The sequence below is a fragment of the Rhopalosiphum maidis genome, chromosome 1 (assembly GCF_003676215.2).
Source record: "Rhopalosiphum maidis isolate BTI-1 chromosome 1, ASM367621v3, whole genome shotgun sequence".
Taxonomy (NCBI): Eukaryota; Metazoa; Arthropoda; class Insecta; order Hemiptera; family Aphididae; genus Rhopalosiphum; species Rhopalosiphum maidis.
Genome location: NC_040877.1, coordinates 90,104,705 through 90,124,851, shown reverse-complemented (window position 1 = coordinate 90,124,851; position 20,147 = coordinate 90,104,705). Strand labels below are relative to the sequence as shown.

Below are 20,147 nucleotides of genomic sequence, written 5' to 3'. Positions count from 1 at the left end.
ATTTAGAGATTTACACATCAATAAAATTAGTAATCTTGTATTTTTATTTTCTGTTGATTTGATTTTAAATCTGTTGGACAATTTTGTAATTTAAAAGTGGAATGTTTTAATAAATTGTGTAATATATAATACAGGAGGAAATAAGTACCCTTCAGTTTATTATTTTATTTAAATTCATAGATACTATGAAATGGTAGCTTTTTATAACCTTTTTTAAATTTTAAATTAATGATACAAGATTTAAAAATATTTCTACAAAAAACACATATGTTTATAATATGATAAAACTCATGAGGTTTAATAATAATTAATAATTATTAAGCACACTTAAATGTTAATGAGTTGTAGTAACCATCATTTTAACCTTTTTAAATTTTCATATAATGTAATAAAATTATATTATAATTTAACATGCATTCAGTTCATTGACAATGGATTATTTGTCTTCCTCGCTCAATCTTCTAGTCTGCTTAGACTTACTTGTTAGAGATTTGTAAATGGACATGGCCTATATTAAATTAAACAATAATTAGTTCTAATTAAACTATACTTGACAATCATATAATTCAATTAAGCAAATATAAATTACCTGAGTCACCATTGATGAAACATCTGAAGTGTTGCTAGGGATAATAACTGTATTTGTAGATTTAGCTAATTTTCCAAAAGCTTCTACGTATGATTCAGCTACTTTAAGAGATGCAGCATTATAACCATCCTAAAACAAAATTTGAGTTCAAAAAAATTTTTTAGAATTTACAGACAATAATGCTTTACTATCTAATGATTATTAGAAAATATCAAATGTAATACATAGTGTACTCTTGATTATCCGTGGGCAGATTATCCATAGTCTTAGAATCAATAAAATAAATATAATATTTTTACAATGTACATTGTGTACAACATACATTATTGGTTTAATTGGGTTGCAAGATAGCCAATTACTTTATAATGCGAATTGTACATATTTATTTATGGATTGTAAATGGTTTACAGTATTTACATGCTAAGCAATTAATCGCAGAATTTAAGCATATTTAATTTTGCGCGATTAATCGCTACGTTTATGAAGACAAAATGTTGTAAAAAAGCTTCAATCACAAGTTAACAAGAAGTGTTTTCAAACAAAAAAACAACTTGTTGCTGATTTTTTTGCTTATAAATAATTTATAAATTTTCATTATACATGTCACATGTGTATCTTATTTTTTACTATAAAATTTAAATAAAATAAATTTTAATAAATTGTAATATTATATGAATGTTTAAATAAAAATAAAATATGCTCTAATTTAATTTACCTTAAATAATATTTAAAATTACATGATTTAATTTTTTAATAATACATACATATATGCATGCAATTATTGAACTTTGCGGATTATCCATATTATTTGATTATCCGTGCATGCCAAGCAACCCTATTCCGCAGATAATCGAGAGTACACTGTACATTTATTATTAGTTTTTAATTATAACAAATTAGCATTGAATACAAAGACAAGTGTAATTAATTATTTACTAGTGTTTAGAATAAAATATTATACTTAACTGTTTGTTTAAGAGCATCAGCTATCAGTCGTATTCCTTTAGCTTTTGCTTCAGCTACTGCTAATAAAGCATTGGCTTCTCCCTGGGCTTTATTAATTTGCTCTTGTTGTTCAGCCTCTACAGTTAATATTAAAAAAAAAGACTGAATATACACCAAGATCATACAGATTTTAATAAGTTACCTGAAGCTAAAATTGTTGATTGTCTTTTCCCCTCAGCTACATTTATGTCAGCTTCACGAATACCTTCAGAATCTAGAATAGCTGCACGTTTTTTCCTTTCAGCTTCCACTTGCATCTGCATAGCTTCTTGTACTCTATTAGGAAGTTTTATATCACCTAGATTAAATTAAATAATTAATTATAAATTACAAAGAAGGAGAATTATTCCATAAAATCTTACGAATTTCATAACGGAAACATATCAGTCCCCATGATGCACTTGCTTTATTAAGGCTTTCAACAATTGCATAGTTTAAATTTTCTCGTTCTCGAAAAACTTTGTCTAAAGATATTTTTCCTAATTCTGATCTATCACATGAAAATATAAGCTTTAATAAATATTAGTATAAACTTTAAAAATAGTAATAAAACATATTTAAAAAAAGACTAGTGCTTTAATAATAAAATAATCAAGTGTTTTAATTTAATTTTTCTTAACTGATTTAACTTGGATTTATCATTGTTACCTCATTGTAGTTTGAGCCAATTGAGTAATTGCAAACTCTGGATCTTCAACTCCATAACTTGCTAAGTAAGGATCACTGACTTTTAAATATAATACACCATCAATATTGAGTGTTACGTTATCTAAAATAAAAATTACAAAATAAATATTTTAAAATTAAAATAAACTATAGAATAAATATTTTAAAATTAAACTTTATTCTGACCTAAAGTTACAGCACTTTGTTTAGGAATATCAATGGCTAATTCCTTTAAACTTTGTACATAACCAACACGATCTAAGAAAGGTATCAAAAAGTTTAAACCAGGTTCTAAAATTCGCCGAAATTTACCCATTCGTTCAACAATCCATGCCTATAACAAAGCACTATATTATATTAAATATTACACAAAAATGTTGGGAAAATTCAATGTAAAAGGTCTCTTTAGTAACAAAATAAATAAACTCATCATATTATAATAAGTTAAAAAAAATTAAGGATGTTGTTTGTTCCAGAAAACAAATTATTATTGGTTTTGGATTTTTTTAAATGTTATTAGGAAATGTATTGATTTAAGAAAAAAATGCACATGTTCAAATATAGTTAAGTTATTCGCGATGTATAACTAATTATATACATGTTAAAACTATTTGTGTACTAATGTCAGGAAAGTCATACAAAAGTTGTATTTGATATAAAAATCAAACAGAGAAATCCAGACAAAGTACTAGTAAATAATTAATTTTGGTTCCCTATGAATGCAATATTAGTTTGCCTGTTTTCCTTGATGAAACTGTGGTAATCTTACAACAAATAGGTAAGAAAAAAAGATTTTAACCGCATATTTATAGATGTTAAAAAAAATATAATATAAAAATATGTTGTCTAGCCTCTTGTTGTGGAACAAATAGAATTCCAGTGTTGAATGGTTTACTACTTTTAAATCTTGCCAATGCGATTGATGACAGGATAGATGGTTCTCTGGATAAAAGTCTTTGATGCTGCAAATAAAAAAAGAAATCATCATAAAATAGATAGTCATAAGTAACATCATTAATCCATATTTACAAAAACTAAGTATTTTATGGTTAAATATTAAAGAATATTGTTTGAATGAACATCTAAATGATAAAATATGTAAATCATTTTGTACTGACAAACTTTACCTTTACAATAGTGGTGAACCGCATCGGATTGAGTTTGCAAACGAGCATGATTTCAAGTTATTTGAAAAGACTATAATCAAGATAAATAATGATCATTGACTGTTGATCGAAACAATTAATTACGAATAACGAGTAAAATGAAACCGAATTAATATTGCAATTTTTCAAAGTTATCTTTAGAGTTTGGAAACAAGTTATTGATAAAAATAAATTGAAAACTTAAAAAGCCGCATTATCAGTGTAAATAGTGTTATGTTATCGGCACGAATTAAGATATAATATCTTAATTCGTGGTTATCAGTCGGTGTCAGAAAAAGTATCAAATCACAACATAACAATACAGAACGAATTAAAGAAATGAATATAAATTATAATATCACAGAATTATGCAGAACTACCCATTATAGACGTATTACGTCCACCTTAAATCATAGAAGTGTAATATACCTAAAATATTATATAATTGTATTGCCTATAAAATGTCCGCCAACTGTTATCAGTATATTAAAAATGTTTATGCAGTCTTATCCCTGATAGCGGTATGATAAAAAGTGACATGGTTCACGGTTTTTCGTCAGTTGGCCACAATGGAGAACGTGATAGTAGACGGTAGTGCTATCATCGGCGACGCGGTCTGCAAATAAATACAGTAAACAAAAATATGTAATATTATAATTATTTTCAATCTTAATTTCCTAGTTCTTATTAATTATAATAAGATTTTGTTTTAAACGGTTTACGAATAAAAACGATTACCGAAAACGACCAGTTAATAATATATTAATATTTTTGTTTCTGTTAGTTGCGTACCTACCGCACAGCCATGCCGAAATACTATTGCGATTATTGCGACACGTACCTGACGCACGATTCGCCATCGGTGAGGAAGACCCACTGCCAGGGCCGCAAGCACAAGGATAACGTCAAGTTCTATTATCAGAAGTGGATGGAGGAACAGGCGCAGAACCTGATCGATGCCACGACAGCTGCATACAAAGCTGGTAAGATCGGCATGAAGGGAGTGTGCATACCACCACCGAACATGGGCCAAGCGGCGCCACAAATGCCCATGCCACCTGGTTCCATCATGCCGCCCGGACAGATGCCCATGGGCGCACCCCCAATGATGTCCATGCCACCAATGATGCGACCACCCATGGGACAGATGCCGATGGGGGCGCCGCCGCCAATGATGCCCCCGATGCCACCAAATATGAGACCGCCCATGATGGCCAATCCACCTCCTAACGTCCAAGCTCAACAATAAAATAAGTAAGCGTTTCTTCATTCTCAACATAACCGATACTAAATTTTATCAATCATAATCCAGACTGTTCTTATTTTTATGTCTTGAATAAAATATATTGTTATACACACCTAGTATAAATAAAACAAATTCTTGGTGTTATTTATTGTTTTATTTTGCAATTATGTCTAATCCTTTAAATCAATTTTTCAGTGGTTAGTTTTTCCTTGTCAATTATCATAAATATATTATAATTTTAAATTTATGTTAAATATATAAATATTGTTTTATAGACGAAGCTCCCCTGGCTTGGGATATTTTGCGCTTCAAAACAAATGTGTATTACAATGAGTAAAATATGCAAAAATTCTACATTATTATAGATAAATGTATAATGTGTACTTGTGTTTATTTTAGGGTGAGGTATCGAGGAAGTATTGCCTCTCCTCCCCAAAAATGTATACTCCCCGAAATGTAGTTACTACATACACTACATGTGAAATGAGTTGACACTATTATGCGGTAAAAAAAGAACTCTGATTATTCTAAACTAATAAGTCTTGGTTTTGATGGCATTGCAAATATTTGTGGAAGTATAACTGAAGTATGAAAAAGATTATTTAAAATAGGTCAAAGAGGAATACCAAATATTCATTGTAAAGCTCATTTTCTATCATTAGCACTGTTTTTTGTTCGCAATACATATGTTTCAATTAAACAAACCCTCCAAGTATTTGAGGATATTTGTATATTATTTCATAAATCTGTTAAACATGTACAAGTATTCCATGATATTTAAAAAGTTATAGATGAAAAAAAAAATGAAAATACAAAAAACTAATGATATATGTTGATTGAGTAATCATAATAGGCAAAAATAGGGCGGGGTTTGGGGTTTACTTTTGTTCATTATTTACTCCTAAGGCATACTCCTTTGAAAATTTATAATAATTTAAATTAATGGTAATAAAAAATGTATTTTATTTCAGGTACACAAACTTGTTGGTCCGCATTAACAAGACAGTCATTAAATGTTATACAATGTATATTGAATATTCCCACCTTGATTCTTATCATTATCTACATAAAAAAATGTTAATAGTATTCAATATCAATTAATAGGTAACTAAAATATGTACTAACAATATTTAGTATAGATTATGGACTATAAATATAGACATCTTTAATTTGGATAGTTTGGTTTGATTATAGCCTATTTGTATGGTTATATGAGTGAAATATTGTATTTTAATATACCAATTATATTAAATTTTTATATAATATTTTGTATTAATTTTAAATTATATGTAATTGAAATACTAGTACATTCATTTTTAATATTTTATTATTAAAAAAAAAAAAAAATGTTAATTATGCTTCATTATTGTTTTTCCTTGTCATCTTTATTTAACTATCTTAAGAATTAACTAAAAGTATTTATGTAACTAATCATAGAAAATCTAAAATTAATAAATTCTAATTTTTTACTGAGAAATATTGTTAAAATACTTGAAACAAATAAATTATGAAGAGTTGTTAGGATAAACATTAACTGTTACTAAAAAAATAATGCATTAAAATAATATTTATTACCTTATAAATAAAAGTTCTTTGTAATATTCAATACTTCAATAGTCGACATCTAATAAAAATTGAATAATATGATGATTTTTATTCTAAACATGAACATCAAACAATTTAACTACTGTAATTTAAAATATTTATTAATAACTTTTGTCTTTGTTAAGTTAAATTACTATAGTTATACCACAGGCGTTGAGACATTTATCATCTAATTTTTAAATAATTAATACACAATTAATTTTACATTACTATTAAAGATATTATACATAATATACTGGTTGATAATTTTATATTAATATCAGGCATGTACACAGGGAGGTGTTTTGGGTATTCAAACACCCCCTGAAATACTTGGGTTTTTGTACGGTTATTTACTTAATCAATTTTAATGTTAATTTAGTTATATCAATGTTTGTATTTAAAAAAAAACATTTTAGGCATTCCTAATTTTCATAAAAAAAATTTTGTATATTTATTAAAAAAAGTTCTACTTTTCAATAACTGATTTTCAAAAACATTCCCCAAAACCTTTTTCTGCATACGTCCCTGATTAATATATATATTTATAAATTAAGTTATATCTGTGGATATAATAATAAATAATAATTAAAAGCTGTTGAGAGAAGTGAATTTATTGTATATGTTTTATTATTATTATACACATTCAAGTAGACATATATATTATCATTTGTTAGTATATAATAGTTTTGAGCGCAATTGAGTCGCCAACTACAGCTGTTATAAACATGGTATTATGTAGGTATTAATATATTTCAGTATTTAGTTATTAGTCAATCTTATATTTTTTAGTACACATATTTGATAGTCTAAAATTATTTTATCTAATATTTTTATGTTAAGAATAGATGAAAAAAGTTATAGAAATTAGGGTTTTAATTTTTTTTTACAGTACCTAGGCACTGAGACCAAAAGTTATGTATTTGAGGGAGTGTCTATATATGAAGTGGTCACAGAGTCTCCATAGTCTTGCAGTAATATAAGAATTGTTGTTACTGTTCATAAATGTGTATTTTATATACTTAAGCTAACCTAACAAAGCTTACATAAGTGCAAGATTTCACACACAGTAAAATTAATGTATAGTTTTCCTCAATTTTTTACAAACTAGGCAATTATTATAATGTCACCATGTCAGCAAGAGTTTTTATATTTATGAATGACATTTCCGATTTAAAATGTTTAAGAAGTACTTACCTGTTAAATATTTAAATATTATATCTGTGTAGGTATTTGCTACTGGATAATAAAACAATTCAAAATCAATTCATTAAAATTATCATATATTTGCAAACAAATAACAAATAGTAACATTTTGGATCTTCAAAAGGCTCTTGTAAGTAATTAAAATATTTTTGTTTCATTTTGTTTGAATTATTCTCTGAATAAATAATAATATAAAATCATTAAACTGCATAAGTACCTACAATATATCCACATTTCTTAGGTATATTTTATTCCATAAATATTATAATGGTATAATGGTAATATATATAAATAACCTCGTGAGCAACCTTAATCACGAATTAACACTAGGTCGCTTTATAAAAAGAAAAAAAAAGTTTAAGTACATAATATATATTTAAAATTATATTTTTTCCATGGATGAATTTACTAAATATCTGAGTCGATTATAATAGTTTATATTTAGGAAATAAATTGTATAATGTATGTAAATAATTACACGTCGTTTTTTATTTGAAGGCTATTTTTCGTAGACAGTGGAATACAGGTCTGACGTATATTTATCTTAAAAATTTAAAATAATTTTATTATATTGTAAAATAATGAAATGGTGGATATAGTTCTCTCTGTGACGTTTGTAAATAATATTTTTGTTTATACATAAAAAAAAAAATAAAACGAAATAAATAAATAATATTACCAACATTAATAATACAAATTAAATTTATCAAATCGCCGCTGTTTTGTGTCATTCTCGAGCTCGTAGATTTGTAAAGACTAGAAGACGCTTACGATTACAATAGGAGGTACATTTATATGCAATATTATAAACTAGGTACTTATATAATATGTGTGTACTTATACAATATAATATACAGTGTCTAAATAAAATACAATTTGAAACGATTCTTTATATATCATAGGAAAATTAAATAACGCTATATTAATAATATGTTTTATTTAATTTATGTTTACTTTTACGTATTATATCGACGTAAGTAAGTATACAGTGATCATTGGTAAACAAAAAATGATCTAAAAATGTTGGTCCCGGCCATTGACGGTATATAGGTAGGTTTAACATACGTATATTAGCAGTACAGATGGTACGCGTCTCAAAGGCGACTTTCTGTATCAGTCAAAACGTTAACGTCAACTGTAAAATGCGCGTAGTATAGGCATCAGCTGATTCCAGCTGACTTGTAGAGTAACTATGTCGCCAAAGATTGGTCAAAGGGACGTTTCCAGAGCGGAACATGTGGGCGTGGCGGCGGCGGCTTGCAGGCCTTTGAGCGTGCGGCTGACGAGCGCCGCGGACCTGGGAACGACCGAGGGCCCGTGACAGTCCTCGTCTTCACGACAGTCTTCCTGTATGGTCGAAGCGAGCACGTTGGACTTGCGGAACGACGAACCGGACGGCGTTCGCCTGAAGTGGCCAGCCGCGGTCGAATGCGACTGCGGCACCGGACTCGGGACGGCCCTTGCCGGCGGCGGCGGTTGCTGGAGCCGGACCACGGCGGATTGCTGCGCGCGCCTGCCGCCCGCCATGTTGGTCTGCAACAGGAGCCGCTTGAAGTCGTACCGTGCGGCCGACCGGTCGTCGCCGCGCGGCCGGTACCGGTCTGACTGACGTTCCGGCGGTCGTCGCACCGCCGCGGTGGCCGGCGGTTGCGTTCGGTGCTGTGTCGTTGGTACGGCGGGCGTGACGGCCACCGCCGCCGGCTGTTGGCCGAGCAACCGTTTTTTCGACTCGTGAATGGCCGCGTACAGGTCCATGGCCGACCGACCGGACGCCGGACGCACGTACGGTTGCTGTACCGCCGGTGTCCGGTGTCCGTCGCCGGGTGGAGACTGCAGTGCCGTGGGTGTCCGGTGTTGCTGAGGTTCGCGCGTCAGCGGTCGTCCAGCCGGGCTCGCGCGGCAGTCTCGTATCGGCGATATGTTGTTGCTGCTCATGTCGATGCGACCGGCGCTCCGGTCGTTCTTCACCGGCGTGGACGCCGACACGTTCCGTTCGTGACCGGCGCTCCGGTCGCGGCCACTGTTGTCGCCGTTGACCGACGTCGAGGCGGGTGGCGTACCACGGCTCGTATCTAAAACGTTCACACGTAAAATCGGATGTTACACACGCTCTATGAAAGGTGTTGAGTGCAATACTAATAAGTGTTGAGTTCACCTAACCCATAATGGTGAAAGATGTAGGAAAGCACAGTGTATTGTGTTTCTGTATAGTGCTGGGACATTGATGGCCAGTTTTCATGTCACAAGTGGGCGTGACGAGGTATAATATTAGTTAGAGGAAGAGGGAAAACAGTGAATTACGGTGTATTTTGATTTTTGACTCTTGTCATTTGCTATATGTATAATAATATGGAATATGGAATCATATTATCAATAATTTACGTCCAAAATCCACACGGATTCGAGAACTGTCTAAATATTATTTTCAAATTTTATCAAAGGGACTTACATAATATTTATTAAAGAAAATTCTGTTTGCAGTCTATACAAGAAGCATAATAAATAAATCCAATAAGGGAAATACTACAATAGTAGTTGCATTGTTATTTATTAGCGTCTCGTTGCTATTTTATTTTAGGAACTGTCGGTGGATTGTTAGAAATGACAATTTATAACATTGTATAAGATATTATAAGAACATTTTTATTGGAGTAGAGGTTAAAATGACATTTTTTTAGGTGTCCACCGCGTTAGATACTGTCAAACACTTGTGAGGCAGCACCTGGCCGAAGTTTTTTTTTTAATAGAAATTAATTCTATTGACTTATTAGTACTTTTTTTCTGGATGACTGGGTAATTAATGAGCGGTAAGAGATCACTATTATAAGTAATTATTTTGGTTTATTTGATGGTTTAGCGATTAATATTATGGTTGAGAATTCTATATTGGGAAAAATAAGGAAAGCTTAAATATTAAATTGTGGATGAATAAAAGGAAGGTTTGATGGTTAATTATTTTTTATATTTCGTAATTTAGCATATCATATCCTGATGATTTTTTTTTTATGATATAAAACAAGTAACACTAGTTATATAACGAGTATCGTTGGACCTTATATTTCATTCTTGGTTTATGTCTGAACAACGCACTGATGATTCATTATTCATGTTGAAAATGCAATCAATACAATTTTATACGCTGAGCGATTAGGAAAAAAAAACTACTTTTTCATGGTTTACCATACTTGGTACTCGAGTGTATACTTAATATTTTATTATTGCCTATAATAATATGACGTTTGGTGCGGGTGATTCGTTCAGTTTTTGGTGCGGGCTTTAGAACATTTTATAATTTATACACCTACGAGGGCGTTCAACGGGAAACACAGGCACGAGTGTACCGGTTACTTGTACGCGTAAAGAACAGTGCAGGGAGGCTAAATATTAGAAAGTATAGGAGTTTGCGCACAACTATACGTATTGTAAAAAAAAAAAATACACTGAACTAGTAGATATTAATAAGATGATATAAAAATCTTTTATAAGTAGATACCTACAATAATATTTTCTCATAAGACTCGGTCGTTTTTCTTTATCAAGTAATTAATGTTAATAATAAGTTATTTAAATGTCGGAAAGTGGATTTTCTTGGATTTATAAGCCATCAATATCCCAGGATTTTAATATAGGTATCTAGAAAGGTTGTAAATCCTTGAATTTAGTTGTTAGGATCACCATATTAAAATGTGACAATAAACAACGATTTAAAACGTTATGAATTCTTCTCGGTAATTCTTATATTTTAATGTTTAATCAATTTTTAGTTAAATTAAACTACCCTTAGGTTAAAGGCCGTTAAATACTCTTTTACACGTTGTCATGATTAAAAAACAATTAAATTGTTATCATTTTTTTTGTATTTCCCGTATAAATTTAATAAATTTCAAACTTTCTAGATACAATATTATATAATATAGTTTGTGTTTAATTACTATACATAATATTATACTGCTGGGCAGTAATTGGTACGTGACTGTCTTACCTTATTTCGTTAATCTAGTTTGTTAATAATCTTCAAATACCATTAAGCTACCAGTGTAAAAGTCGATAATTTTGGTAACCAACAAAACAAAATTTGACTAGTTTATACGTAAACCCAAGCGATTTGTGATGAGTATTTAAGCTTAAATAAATGTGTACAATACATATACCTGTGTGATTATAGATTTGTGTGAATGTGGATTAATAAAATGTTCAATACACCATAGCTATGAAAGACTCACATATTATAAAGTATAAAATCAAGTCATCTCAACAATGTTTAACAATATACAAATAAATAAAAATCGTCACTCAAATAACATAAATAAAATCCGTTTAATTAGTATAAAAAGTGCATGCAAATCTAAAATAATATATTTACAATAATTATTCTATACAGTCTACTCACAATCATTATATTGCACTATTTGCACTCGAGGTATCATATAGCATATTAAATAATATAAAAACGTATTAAGTAGTAATAATTTCTACATATGCAAACTTAATCTAATACTCACATAAATACAAAAACAATATATTATACTCGATTTTTCACTGTTGGCGATTTAAAAATACTTGTGTAATAAATTATTATGTCGAAAACTAGTATTACAATTTGAGGTTATATCGGTAACGACAAATACCTTATTAATGTGCCTATCTATATAATATTTAAATTGTCCTTATAGCAAAACGAATTTGAAATAATTAGGCGTATCTGTGTTTGTAGTTTGAACCATTGGAAGGTTATTTTTTCCTACATTTTTCAATACTTATTTTGTTTAGACTATAAGCTAGACACTAATATAATAGAGTACGCAAGTTGTTATTTTAGGAATACGTTTTGTTGTTTTTTTTTTTTGCAGAGCACGGAATTCAAAATTCAACGACTTTTACAAAGAAAAGCTTCAATATTTATACCCAAACTTTATCATATAGTATGGGAAATTATATTATGTAATATAGTTGTATAGTATGAATAATTATAGGAATATTGAAGTCATTTAACTCATTTAAAAATTGAAAAAAGTTTTAAGAAATAGTAAATAAATAGTATTTCGCTAAGATGTATGAAATATATTAGGTAGGCACATAGGTACCTAGTTAATTTTATTTATTTACAATCTTTACGTGAGTAATTAATTTATAATATCTACTTTAAAGAGATTGCTGCAATATACATTTGTATAACTGATTTTTATCTGTCTGTGTATATTTTAATGTTGTACCGTAAATTATTTTAATGTAAAACAATTAGTATAATATGATATTATGTAATATGTAGTACACATTTAGTGATAGCACCGTTATCTTGTTCAATCCAGTCGGCTAAATGGTAAAGTCAAATTATTATTGTTTCATTTAGGGCTAAGAAAATAAATAAACGTTAATTATCTTGTATAAAGATGCTTAGTTATTGTTTTCCTAAAATTTAGAAAAAAAATGTAGTGTCCTCTACTCAATATGAAAATATTATGTTTAATTATTAATAAAACAAAAGAATTTATCAAAACTTAATAACAATAGGATATTTTTGAAATAAGCAGTGTACATACAAATATAAAATAATTAAATTACTTTAAAAAAATGTTTGCATATTTTAATTTGATGTTTATTATGAGGAGATTATTGTATGTTTTGTATTTATGTTCACTATTATTTCACTTGTACAAGCAATAATTTACTTAAAAACCATAACATACTTCCCTGAGTATCGTGTAACGTTTAAACGTTTAACAAATATGTCTTATCTATATACTTAAATTCTATGTGCAATATATATATATATAATATATACAAATTTGTATTTACAAAACCCAAAATTCATGCAATTCACACCAAAACAGTCAATTAGTATAAATAAAATAATAAATTTAGGAACATAATTATTTAGTTGTGTCTTTTCAGTAATTAGTTAAAGATTAATATTATTGTAACATTAATTTTGTTATCCTCGGCATCATAATAAATTATTCTGGTTAATATTATACATACCGATCCCAAGGAGGAAGAAAAAAAAATGTACAAATTCGACCGATTCGGGTTCAGTCGATCGGTTATAAACGTCTCTGTTTTAGTTAGCAGTAAAAAAAAAAAACACTCTTCTAAGGCGTCACCGCGACCATTTGATTAGTTACGGTGACATACTATTATACAGAAGACAGATAATATTATGATAGGTGGTGTTTGCAAAACTAAATACAAATCAGTGACGACGACATGGAATAATATTCTAATAACAATATATACATCCACTGAAATACGGTGCGCATTATAATAAAAGTATTATAACGGTCAAAATGTGCACTAATAATTGAATAACAATATTCTTACAGTCGTGTGTGCGCATGTGTGGGTATGTTTGTGTGTGTGCGTGTCTACCAAATATCCGTCCTGTCCGTAAAATGATTACCTTGAGTGGTCTCGCTGCGGGCCTTTTGCAACGCCATCAGCATGTTTGGGGACTTGGCGAGCAGCCGGGGACTGGTGGCGTTGGCCTGCCTGTAGCTGTCGCTGCGTTTCACCACGGACTTGATCTCGTCCAGGCTCGTTTCCAGGCACTCGGTGGGGTCTTGCATCCGGACGTAAGCGCCCCGCACCACTTCCTTGGGCGACAGACTCCGTCGGGTCGGCGATATCAGTGGCGACACGGGCTTGCCCGCGGTGTCTCCGGGACACCGACCGTTGTCCGGCAACACGACCACCCGGGACGGCGGGGACCGATGTCGGCCGAGCGCCGCGGCCACCGTTAGCGGTAGGCCCGCGGTCGTCTTGCACGAGCGCCTCTGGCCCGGCGAACACGGCAGTGGTATGGGCACAAGCGGTTTCAGTTGGACGACCGCAGGTGTGGCATTGCGTTCGGCTTGGATTTTCTTGGGAGCGACGATGTGCAGTGCGGAGCTGAGCACGCCGACGCCGTTCGGCTGTTTGGTCACCGGTCGGACGTTCAACGGAGAACGGGGTATAACCTGAATCAACAAATAAACAAATTAATCAATGATGAACACCGTCATAAGTATTGTTAGTGATGCATTATGGTATGAGCTATGACTGCAGTCCAGTCGTCATCTGCAAGTTGGTGCTCTATGTACACGCAATATTAATATTTATATAGACGGAACATATAACATCGGCCGAAGACTGAATATATTCAGCCGGGGACGTCGTATCGCCAACAGTTTTCGATGGGTACGTCATAATCGCGTCGACGTGACTACAGATCGACTATGACTTGCTATTTTTTAGGTCCATAACAGAGAAGAAACGACTATTGTGAACGACTATTGTAAACCACGTTTTGAAAGGTATCTTGTAAGATTGTTTGGAATAATGGACTATTATACGTAAACTATCGTTTAAGAAATAAAACCTTAAGAATTTAGTAAATTAAATATTTCAAAACGTACTCAACCTATTGACTGTAAGATACCATCAATAATATTATTTGTTTTTCGTTTTTATTATAATATAAATATTTCATCTCTAAAATCAAACCAGAAATAGACATAGTCTGCGACTAAATATTCGTCTTAACGATTTCGTGCGTACGAAACAATACAGCAAAGAGGTTAGGCATAAGGAGTAAAGACACCACGGGACATACCCGTACATAATTTACATTTTAACCGTAACTAAGACATTTCGTCAAAATCGCATAAGACTTTTTTTTCAACGAATATACTCGTATATAGGTTGTATTTTATCTCTCGAGAAACAACCGTACGACAGTTTAGAAGATTAACGATATAAACATTTTGATTACAAGTTTTCGGAACGAGTTCCGGCCCAAAACGACGCGCGCTGAACTACATGCCGTCTAAACGAATAATAATTATATATTATAATGTGTGTATGTGTAAATAATGAGCCGCCTGTACCGTCCGTGTAACATAATATTATTATTATTTTAATTGCACACGGACGACACGCCGGAAGCGGCGGGATGCGTACTTGTGACAAAACGTTGTTGCTATGGTCGTTGACGGGCAGCAACCGGACGTTGGCGTTCACGCACGGACCGGGTTCGAACGTGTTGACCGTGTGCGTCTTCTTCCGGCGCTTCAAGCTGTCCGACGTGTATATGACTCGGCCCTCGGCGTTCAGCGTGACCCGGGCGCCCGCGGGTTTCTGCCGTTCAGACGTACCGACGGCGGGCAACTCGTCCAAGTGCACGAATCCCTTGCACAGCGCCTGTTCCGGATGCTCGACAACGGGTGTCACCGGTTCGGGTATCGCGTAGTGCGCCAGCGTCACGTACTCGCCGTAATCGTCGGCGTCCGACATGATCGCTCTCACGGCGGTCGTCTTCAGGCTCACCTCGTCGTCGCTGATAGGCGGCGTGATGACGCACATCGACGGTATGCGGCTGGTGTTGATGGTGGTCTTGACTCGTAGCCTCTCCACCCGGTCGACGCCTTCCAGGTCGGAACACTCGGACATCTCCAGGTCGACGGACGGGTTGGTCACCGAGTCCACGGGCGAACTGCACGTGTTGTGCCCGCTGTCCGGCGAGTCGCCGCCGCAGTGTTCCAGGCACGGCCTGGGCTTGACGTCGATCATCAACCCCTCCTCTTTGTACCTGGTCACGTTCTCTTTGGTCAGCCGGGACGGGGCCGTTTTCGACTTGTCGTACAACGCCATCGGGTCTCTCGGGCTGTGCGCGATGTTCCGGTCGGGCAGCGAGCCGCCGTAAGCGACGTCCGCCGACCGTTCCGACAGCTTGCTGCCACCCCTTTCCGGCACGTTGGGCGGCGACACCATCAACGACGTGCACACGGTACCGGCCGAACTCGCCGTGGTTGACGTGCTGCCCCGTCCGAAAACGTCGTACTCGCTCTCGGCCGACGACGACTGGAAACTGGGCGTGAGCGCAGACGTGGAGTGCAACGCGGACATCGGCTGCGGCGGGTCTTCTTCCCTGAGCGTCTTAAGACCGCTGTCCACGTGGAACGACGTGTAGTAGCCCTCGGTGTCGCACGAATACGTGGAACCGGTTTCGCCTTCGTCGCTAGTCACCGAACTTCCACCGTGGTACGTCGGTTTCGTACTTCCGCTGCAACTGCTAACGCTAGACCTGAAAATGCACATACGGTCGTATTTTAATATTATTGGTGTATCACAATAATCATAATGTATCATGGTGGTCTTTTTTAGTATAATATCATATTGCATTATTATTATTATTATATTATCATCATTAATATTATTCAAAAATCGTTCAATATCAAATGTTTACTTTACCGCTCATCGTATTTTTATAACAGTACCCTAATAAGCTAATTATTATTATTATTTTGATTTATTGTATTTAATTATTTACTTTAACCATTGATCGTCCTCTCATCCCAGTTTCTTGATATTATAATATATAATCTTTAGCATTCATTTACAGAACCATTCATTGGTACACTTTGTTGAAATTTAATTCTTTAATTAATATTTTTTCGATTTGTTATTTTTTTTTACATTTATAAGTACCTACACCTGAAGAAAAAAATTTTAATTTCATGATAACATTTTTTAAATTTATAAACAATATAATGTATGTGGGTTTCATGAATGAACAGTTCTAATTGATCTTGCAGTACCAGTTTAAAGCTGGGTATGTATTTTATAATATTATATTAAAATAGTAAGTTACAGATTGGTTAAATTTCTTATTGTATTATTATTACTCGTGCGTATTCTGTTTTTAACAAATCTAAATTGGTTTAGGGTAGTTATTCTCAATCTGTGATTTTTGATCATCTTAGTGTAACCATTTATCAGTCCTTATGCGTTTATTATTATTGTACGTATACAGAAACAGTTATTTGGCGTTGTATTTTAGAATCTAATTTGATGCTGTTCACTTTTAAACGATTAGGAATCACTGGTTTAGTTAATATGTAGACTTATTTGATCTGTATAATCTATAAACGTACATAATTACCTATTATATTTTATATTAGTTTATAGTATATAAAATAGGCACATAAAAATACATTTACAATAGGTTTTTAAAAATGCCTGTTAATTATCAATGATAATTTTTTTATTGTAAAATATAACACAGCTACTAATGGTTTTTAACATTAAAAAAAAATATATCGAAATATTTTCTTTTCACATAAATCTTTTTTTTTTTGTATTTGAAATGTATGAACATTTATACAGTGGGGTGTCTTATCTCTAGTCTATGCTTAGTATGTAAACATTAAACGTACTGACATTTAAAAATATAATGGTTTTATGTGAATGTGCCTGGTTATGTAAGATTATTTGTATACTAATCGGATATATTGTGATTTTAGTATTATTTAAAACATATATATGTCTTCGTTTGCATTTCTTATTAGTGTTATTTTAACATAAAATTAAATACTCAAAAAATACATAATATTTATTTAATTTACGTACCTACTTATACATAATATGTATAGTTAAGATTGAAACCTAACCCTGTAAGGATTTCAAAAACTTGTTTTTAAATATTTTCAATATCATTGTAATTTTTATAGTAAACGTTATTAAAATAGTTTATTTTTTGATTATTTAAAAAAAAAAAATGTAAATATTTATGCCTTTTAATTTATGTAGTTATTTATGTTATTATTTAATAAAATTATGTTTTGAATTCATAAATCATACCTTGGTATGTGACTAGTCGAAGTAGACTGTCCACTCTCTGAACTTGCTGACCAATTTCCAGATGAAGAATGCACTGGTTCGTCCTTATCCCATTTTCTTCTAGCCAATCCAACTCTTCCTTTATCTCTAAGCTTGACTGATGCCGAAGATGTCGTTTCTATATTTTTAAGTTGTTTCAATCTCATTCTTCCCCAATCTTTCAAAATATCAAGGTTTGATTTTTTCTCGGTCACCACAACAGTCGTGCTGCTGGACACGATGTCATCAGAGTCTTTATTACTATCAGATAAAGAACTAAAAATAAAAGAAATATATTATTTACACGTTCAAGATTTAGATTAAATGTAGTTATAGTACCCAATAACGGCTTCTAATTCTTTTTGATCAGTTCCAGCAATCGTATTCCTCCTCTTGCCTCTGGGTCTTTTGCTCTTTCGTCGTCTAACAGACGTTTCGTATTCAACGTTCTGCAGAGATCTCCTAAGCGCGCTCATACGATTAAAACTCCTGCCGGATACGTCAACTTCGACTATTTGCGGCGGGAATCTAATACAAATAAATTTCGTTTATGAGAGTTTGGGATATTCCGATTGTATATTATCAGAGCATAAAATATTATCACTTACTTTAGTGCGATGACATGTTGCTGTTCTTCGGGCGAAGGCAGCTTGTGATCAATTTGATCTTCTGAAACCGGACTTGGATCTCTAGGTATTCTTGATGAACAATCTGGGGCCACAGTTATATCCCCAAGAACTTCTTCTGATGTCCATGGTCGAAGATTGGTGATTGCCGCAGGCTATAATGTATAGTTAAAATCAAAATTTAATTTAATTCAATAATGATACGGACAGCTATAATTTATTATTAAATGCATATAATATAATACAATATATAAATATAAGTGGACACTTTTTATTTTAGTATTGCAATGTGTCACGTATGAGTACGTACCACTGTTTATATATTTTTTAAATATTCTTATACGTACATAATTTTTTATTATAAACATTTAAAATAATTAATGTTGTTTATATAGAATAATAAAATATCAAATACTTTTATGTACGTGTAGGTACTTAAAGTAAATCTAACGGCATACACATGGTCGGTGTCTAAATCGAATGAATATATTGTTTTGTACATCTAACAACAGTAACAACACAAATGCAACCTTGACCGGTACAATTGAGAATAGTCTGTAACGTTTGTCTTCTAATGAAACACTGTATGAGTATTCAGATGATTCAAGGGCAGGTTCGAGTATAATATAACTTTCTCGCTATATGGGAATTTTATTTTAAAAATGAAATGACTACCTATTTAAATTTTTTTTACTCGTATTAGTTTCAACCAGTAAAAAAAAAAAATAACAAGTTTAATAAAGGTAACAGAGAAACTAGGACAATTATAATGTTTATACACACTTTTTTTTTAATGTGAATTAATTTGATTCAATTAATACAATGGAATACATTATAACATATTTGGATCACCAGCTGGTATGTAAAATAAATAGGTATTAATGCCTATCTACTCTTATTTCTGACTTTAGTGTACTATAGAATATAAAATAATATAAATTGTATGTTTAAGTATTTTTTTTTTATAAAATTATTAATTTTTAATTGCTTATACTTATAATGGATGTGATTTTTTAGCTTTAAAATATATACCAACAAACATTAAAATTCTCTACAATGAGTTCAATTTATAGATGCATATAATATATACTCGTATTTACATTTATCGGATTTTTTTATAAAAATAAGTGAACGAAAAATTGTATAAAGAATAATGGTTGAACTAAATTGTTATTCTTAAAATATAATGTTTAATTTTTGTCGATAAGATTATTACTGCAACTACCCATGCTTAACACACCTGTTGCATCCGGTTTTAATTAATCTATTCCTCTTACTTAAGTTTATATTTTTTTAAATATTTTTTTCGTACTGCTAGCGTGTAACAAAACCGTTTGCGTCATAAAACACATTTAATATCCGTCGAATAATTAAATTCACACAGGCTTTAGTCATCTCAACAAGTCAGACCCTTTATTGCTGTATAGTGTATATACGTATATAATTTT

At 32.2% G+C, this 20,147-nt stretch overlaps 3 protein-coding genes across 4 annotated transcripts in view; 1 reads left to right on the top strand and 2 right to left on the bottom strand.

Annotated features, from left to right (window-relative positions):
- Positions 1 to 275: 275 nt before the first annotated feature.
- LOC113551255 (stomatin-like protein 2, mitochondrial) lies at positions 276 to 3,804 on the bottom strand. Its single transcript, XM_026953386.2, has 9 exons — positions 3,388 to 3,804; positions 3,112 to 3,222; positions 2,447 to 2,594; positions 2,243 to 2,363; positions 1,957 to 2,084; positions 1,737 to 1,892; positions 1,556 to 1,671; positions 590 to 718; positions 276 to 508 (listed from the first exon to the last, which is right to left on the bottom strand). The coding sequence occupies exons 1-9, from the start codon at positions 3,433 to 3,435 to the stop codon at positions 437 to 439; spliced, it is 1,029 nt and encodes a 342-aa protein (XP_026809187.1). The 5' UTR covers positions 3,436 to 3,804; the 3' UTR covers positions 276 to 436.
- Positions 3,805 to 3,966: 162 nt separating this feature from the next.
- On the top strand, positions 3,967 to 5,878 carry LOC113551256 (U1 small nuclear ribonucleoprotein C). 2 transcript variants are annotated; one of them, XM_026953388.1, is made up of 3 exons: positions 3,967 to 4,050; positions 4,190 to 4,659; positions 5,623 to 5,878. In XM_026953388.1, exon 2 carries the CDS (start codon positions 4,211 to 4,213, stop codon positions 4,652 to 4,654), a length of 444 nt encoding a protein of 147 aa, XP_026809189.1. In that variant the 5' UTR covers positions 3,967 to 4,050; positions 4,190 to 4,210; the 3' UTR covers positions 4,655 to 4,659; positions 5,623 to 5,878. The 2 variants fall into 2 exon arrangements, with proteins under 2 accessions (XP_026809189.1, XP_026809190.1); XM_026953389.2 differs by having other exon boundaries at positions 4,017 to 4,036.
- Positions 5,879 to 7,856: 1,978 nt separating this feature from the next.
- Positions 7,857 to 20,147, bottom strand: part of LOC113550957 — a 40,056-nt gene continuing 27,765 nt past the window's right edge. Inside the window, exons 3-8 of the mRNA XM_026952929.1 lie at positions 18,682 to 18,854; positions 18,413 to 18,601; positions 18,056 to 18,349; positions 15,377 to 16,499; positions 13,839 to 14,394; positions 7,857 to 9,513 (exon numbers count right to left, since the gene is read on the bottom strand). Of these exons, the coding sequence (XP_026808730.1) occupies positions 8,651 to 9,513; positions 13,839 to 14,394; positions 15,377 to 16,499; positions 18,056 to 18,349; positions 18,413 to 18,601; positions 18,682 to 18,854 (3,198 nt within the window). The 3' untranslated portion in view covers positions 7,857 to 8,650. The remainder of the gene's footprint in view (positions 9,514 to 13,838; positions 14,395 to 15,376; positions 16,500 to 18,055; positions 18,350 to 18,412; positions 18,602 to 18,681; positions 18,855 to 20,147) is intronic.

Excerpts from the sequence above, each read along its gene's own strand:
- LOC113551255 (XM_026953386.2), bottom strand. The coding sequence starts at position 3,435 with ATGCTCGTTTGCAAACTCAATCCGATGCGGTTCACCACTATTGTAAAG. Across the intron at positions 2,085-2,242 it reads TTGGCTCAAACTACAATGAG|ATCAGAATTAGGAAAAATAT; the intron begins GTAACAATGATA and ends TTCATGTGATAG. Across the intron at positions 509-589 it reads TTTCATCAATGGTGACTCAG|GCCATGTCCATTTACAAATC; the intron begins GTAATTTATATT and ends AATTTAATATAG.
- LOC113551256 (XM_026953388.1), top strand. The coding sequence starts at position 4,211 with ATGCCGAAATACTATTGCGATTATTGCGACACGTACCTGACGCACGAT.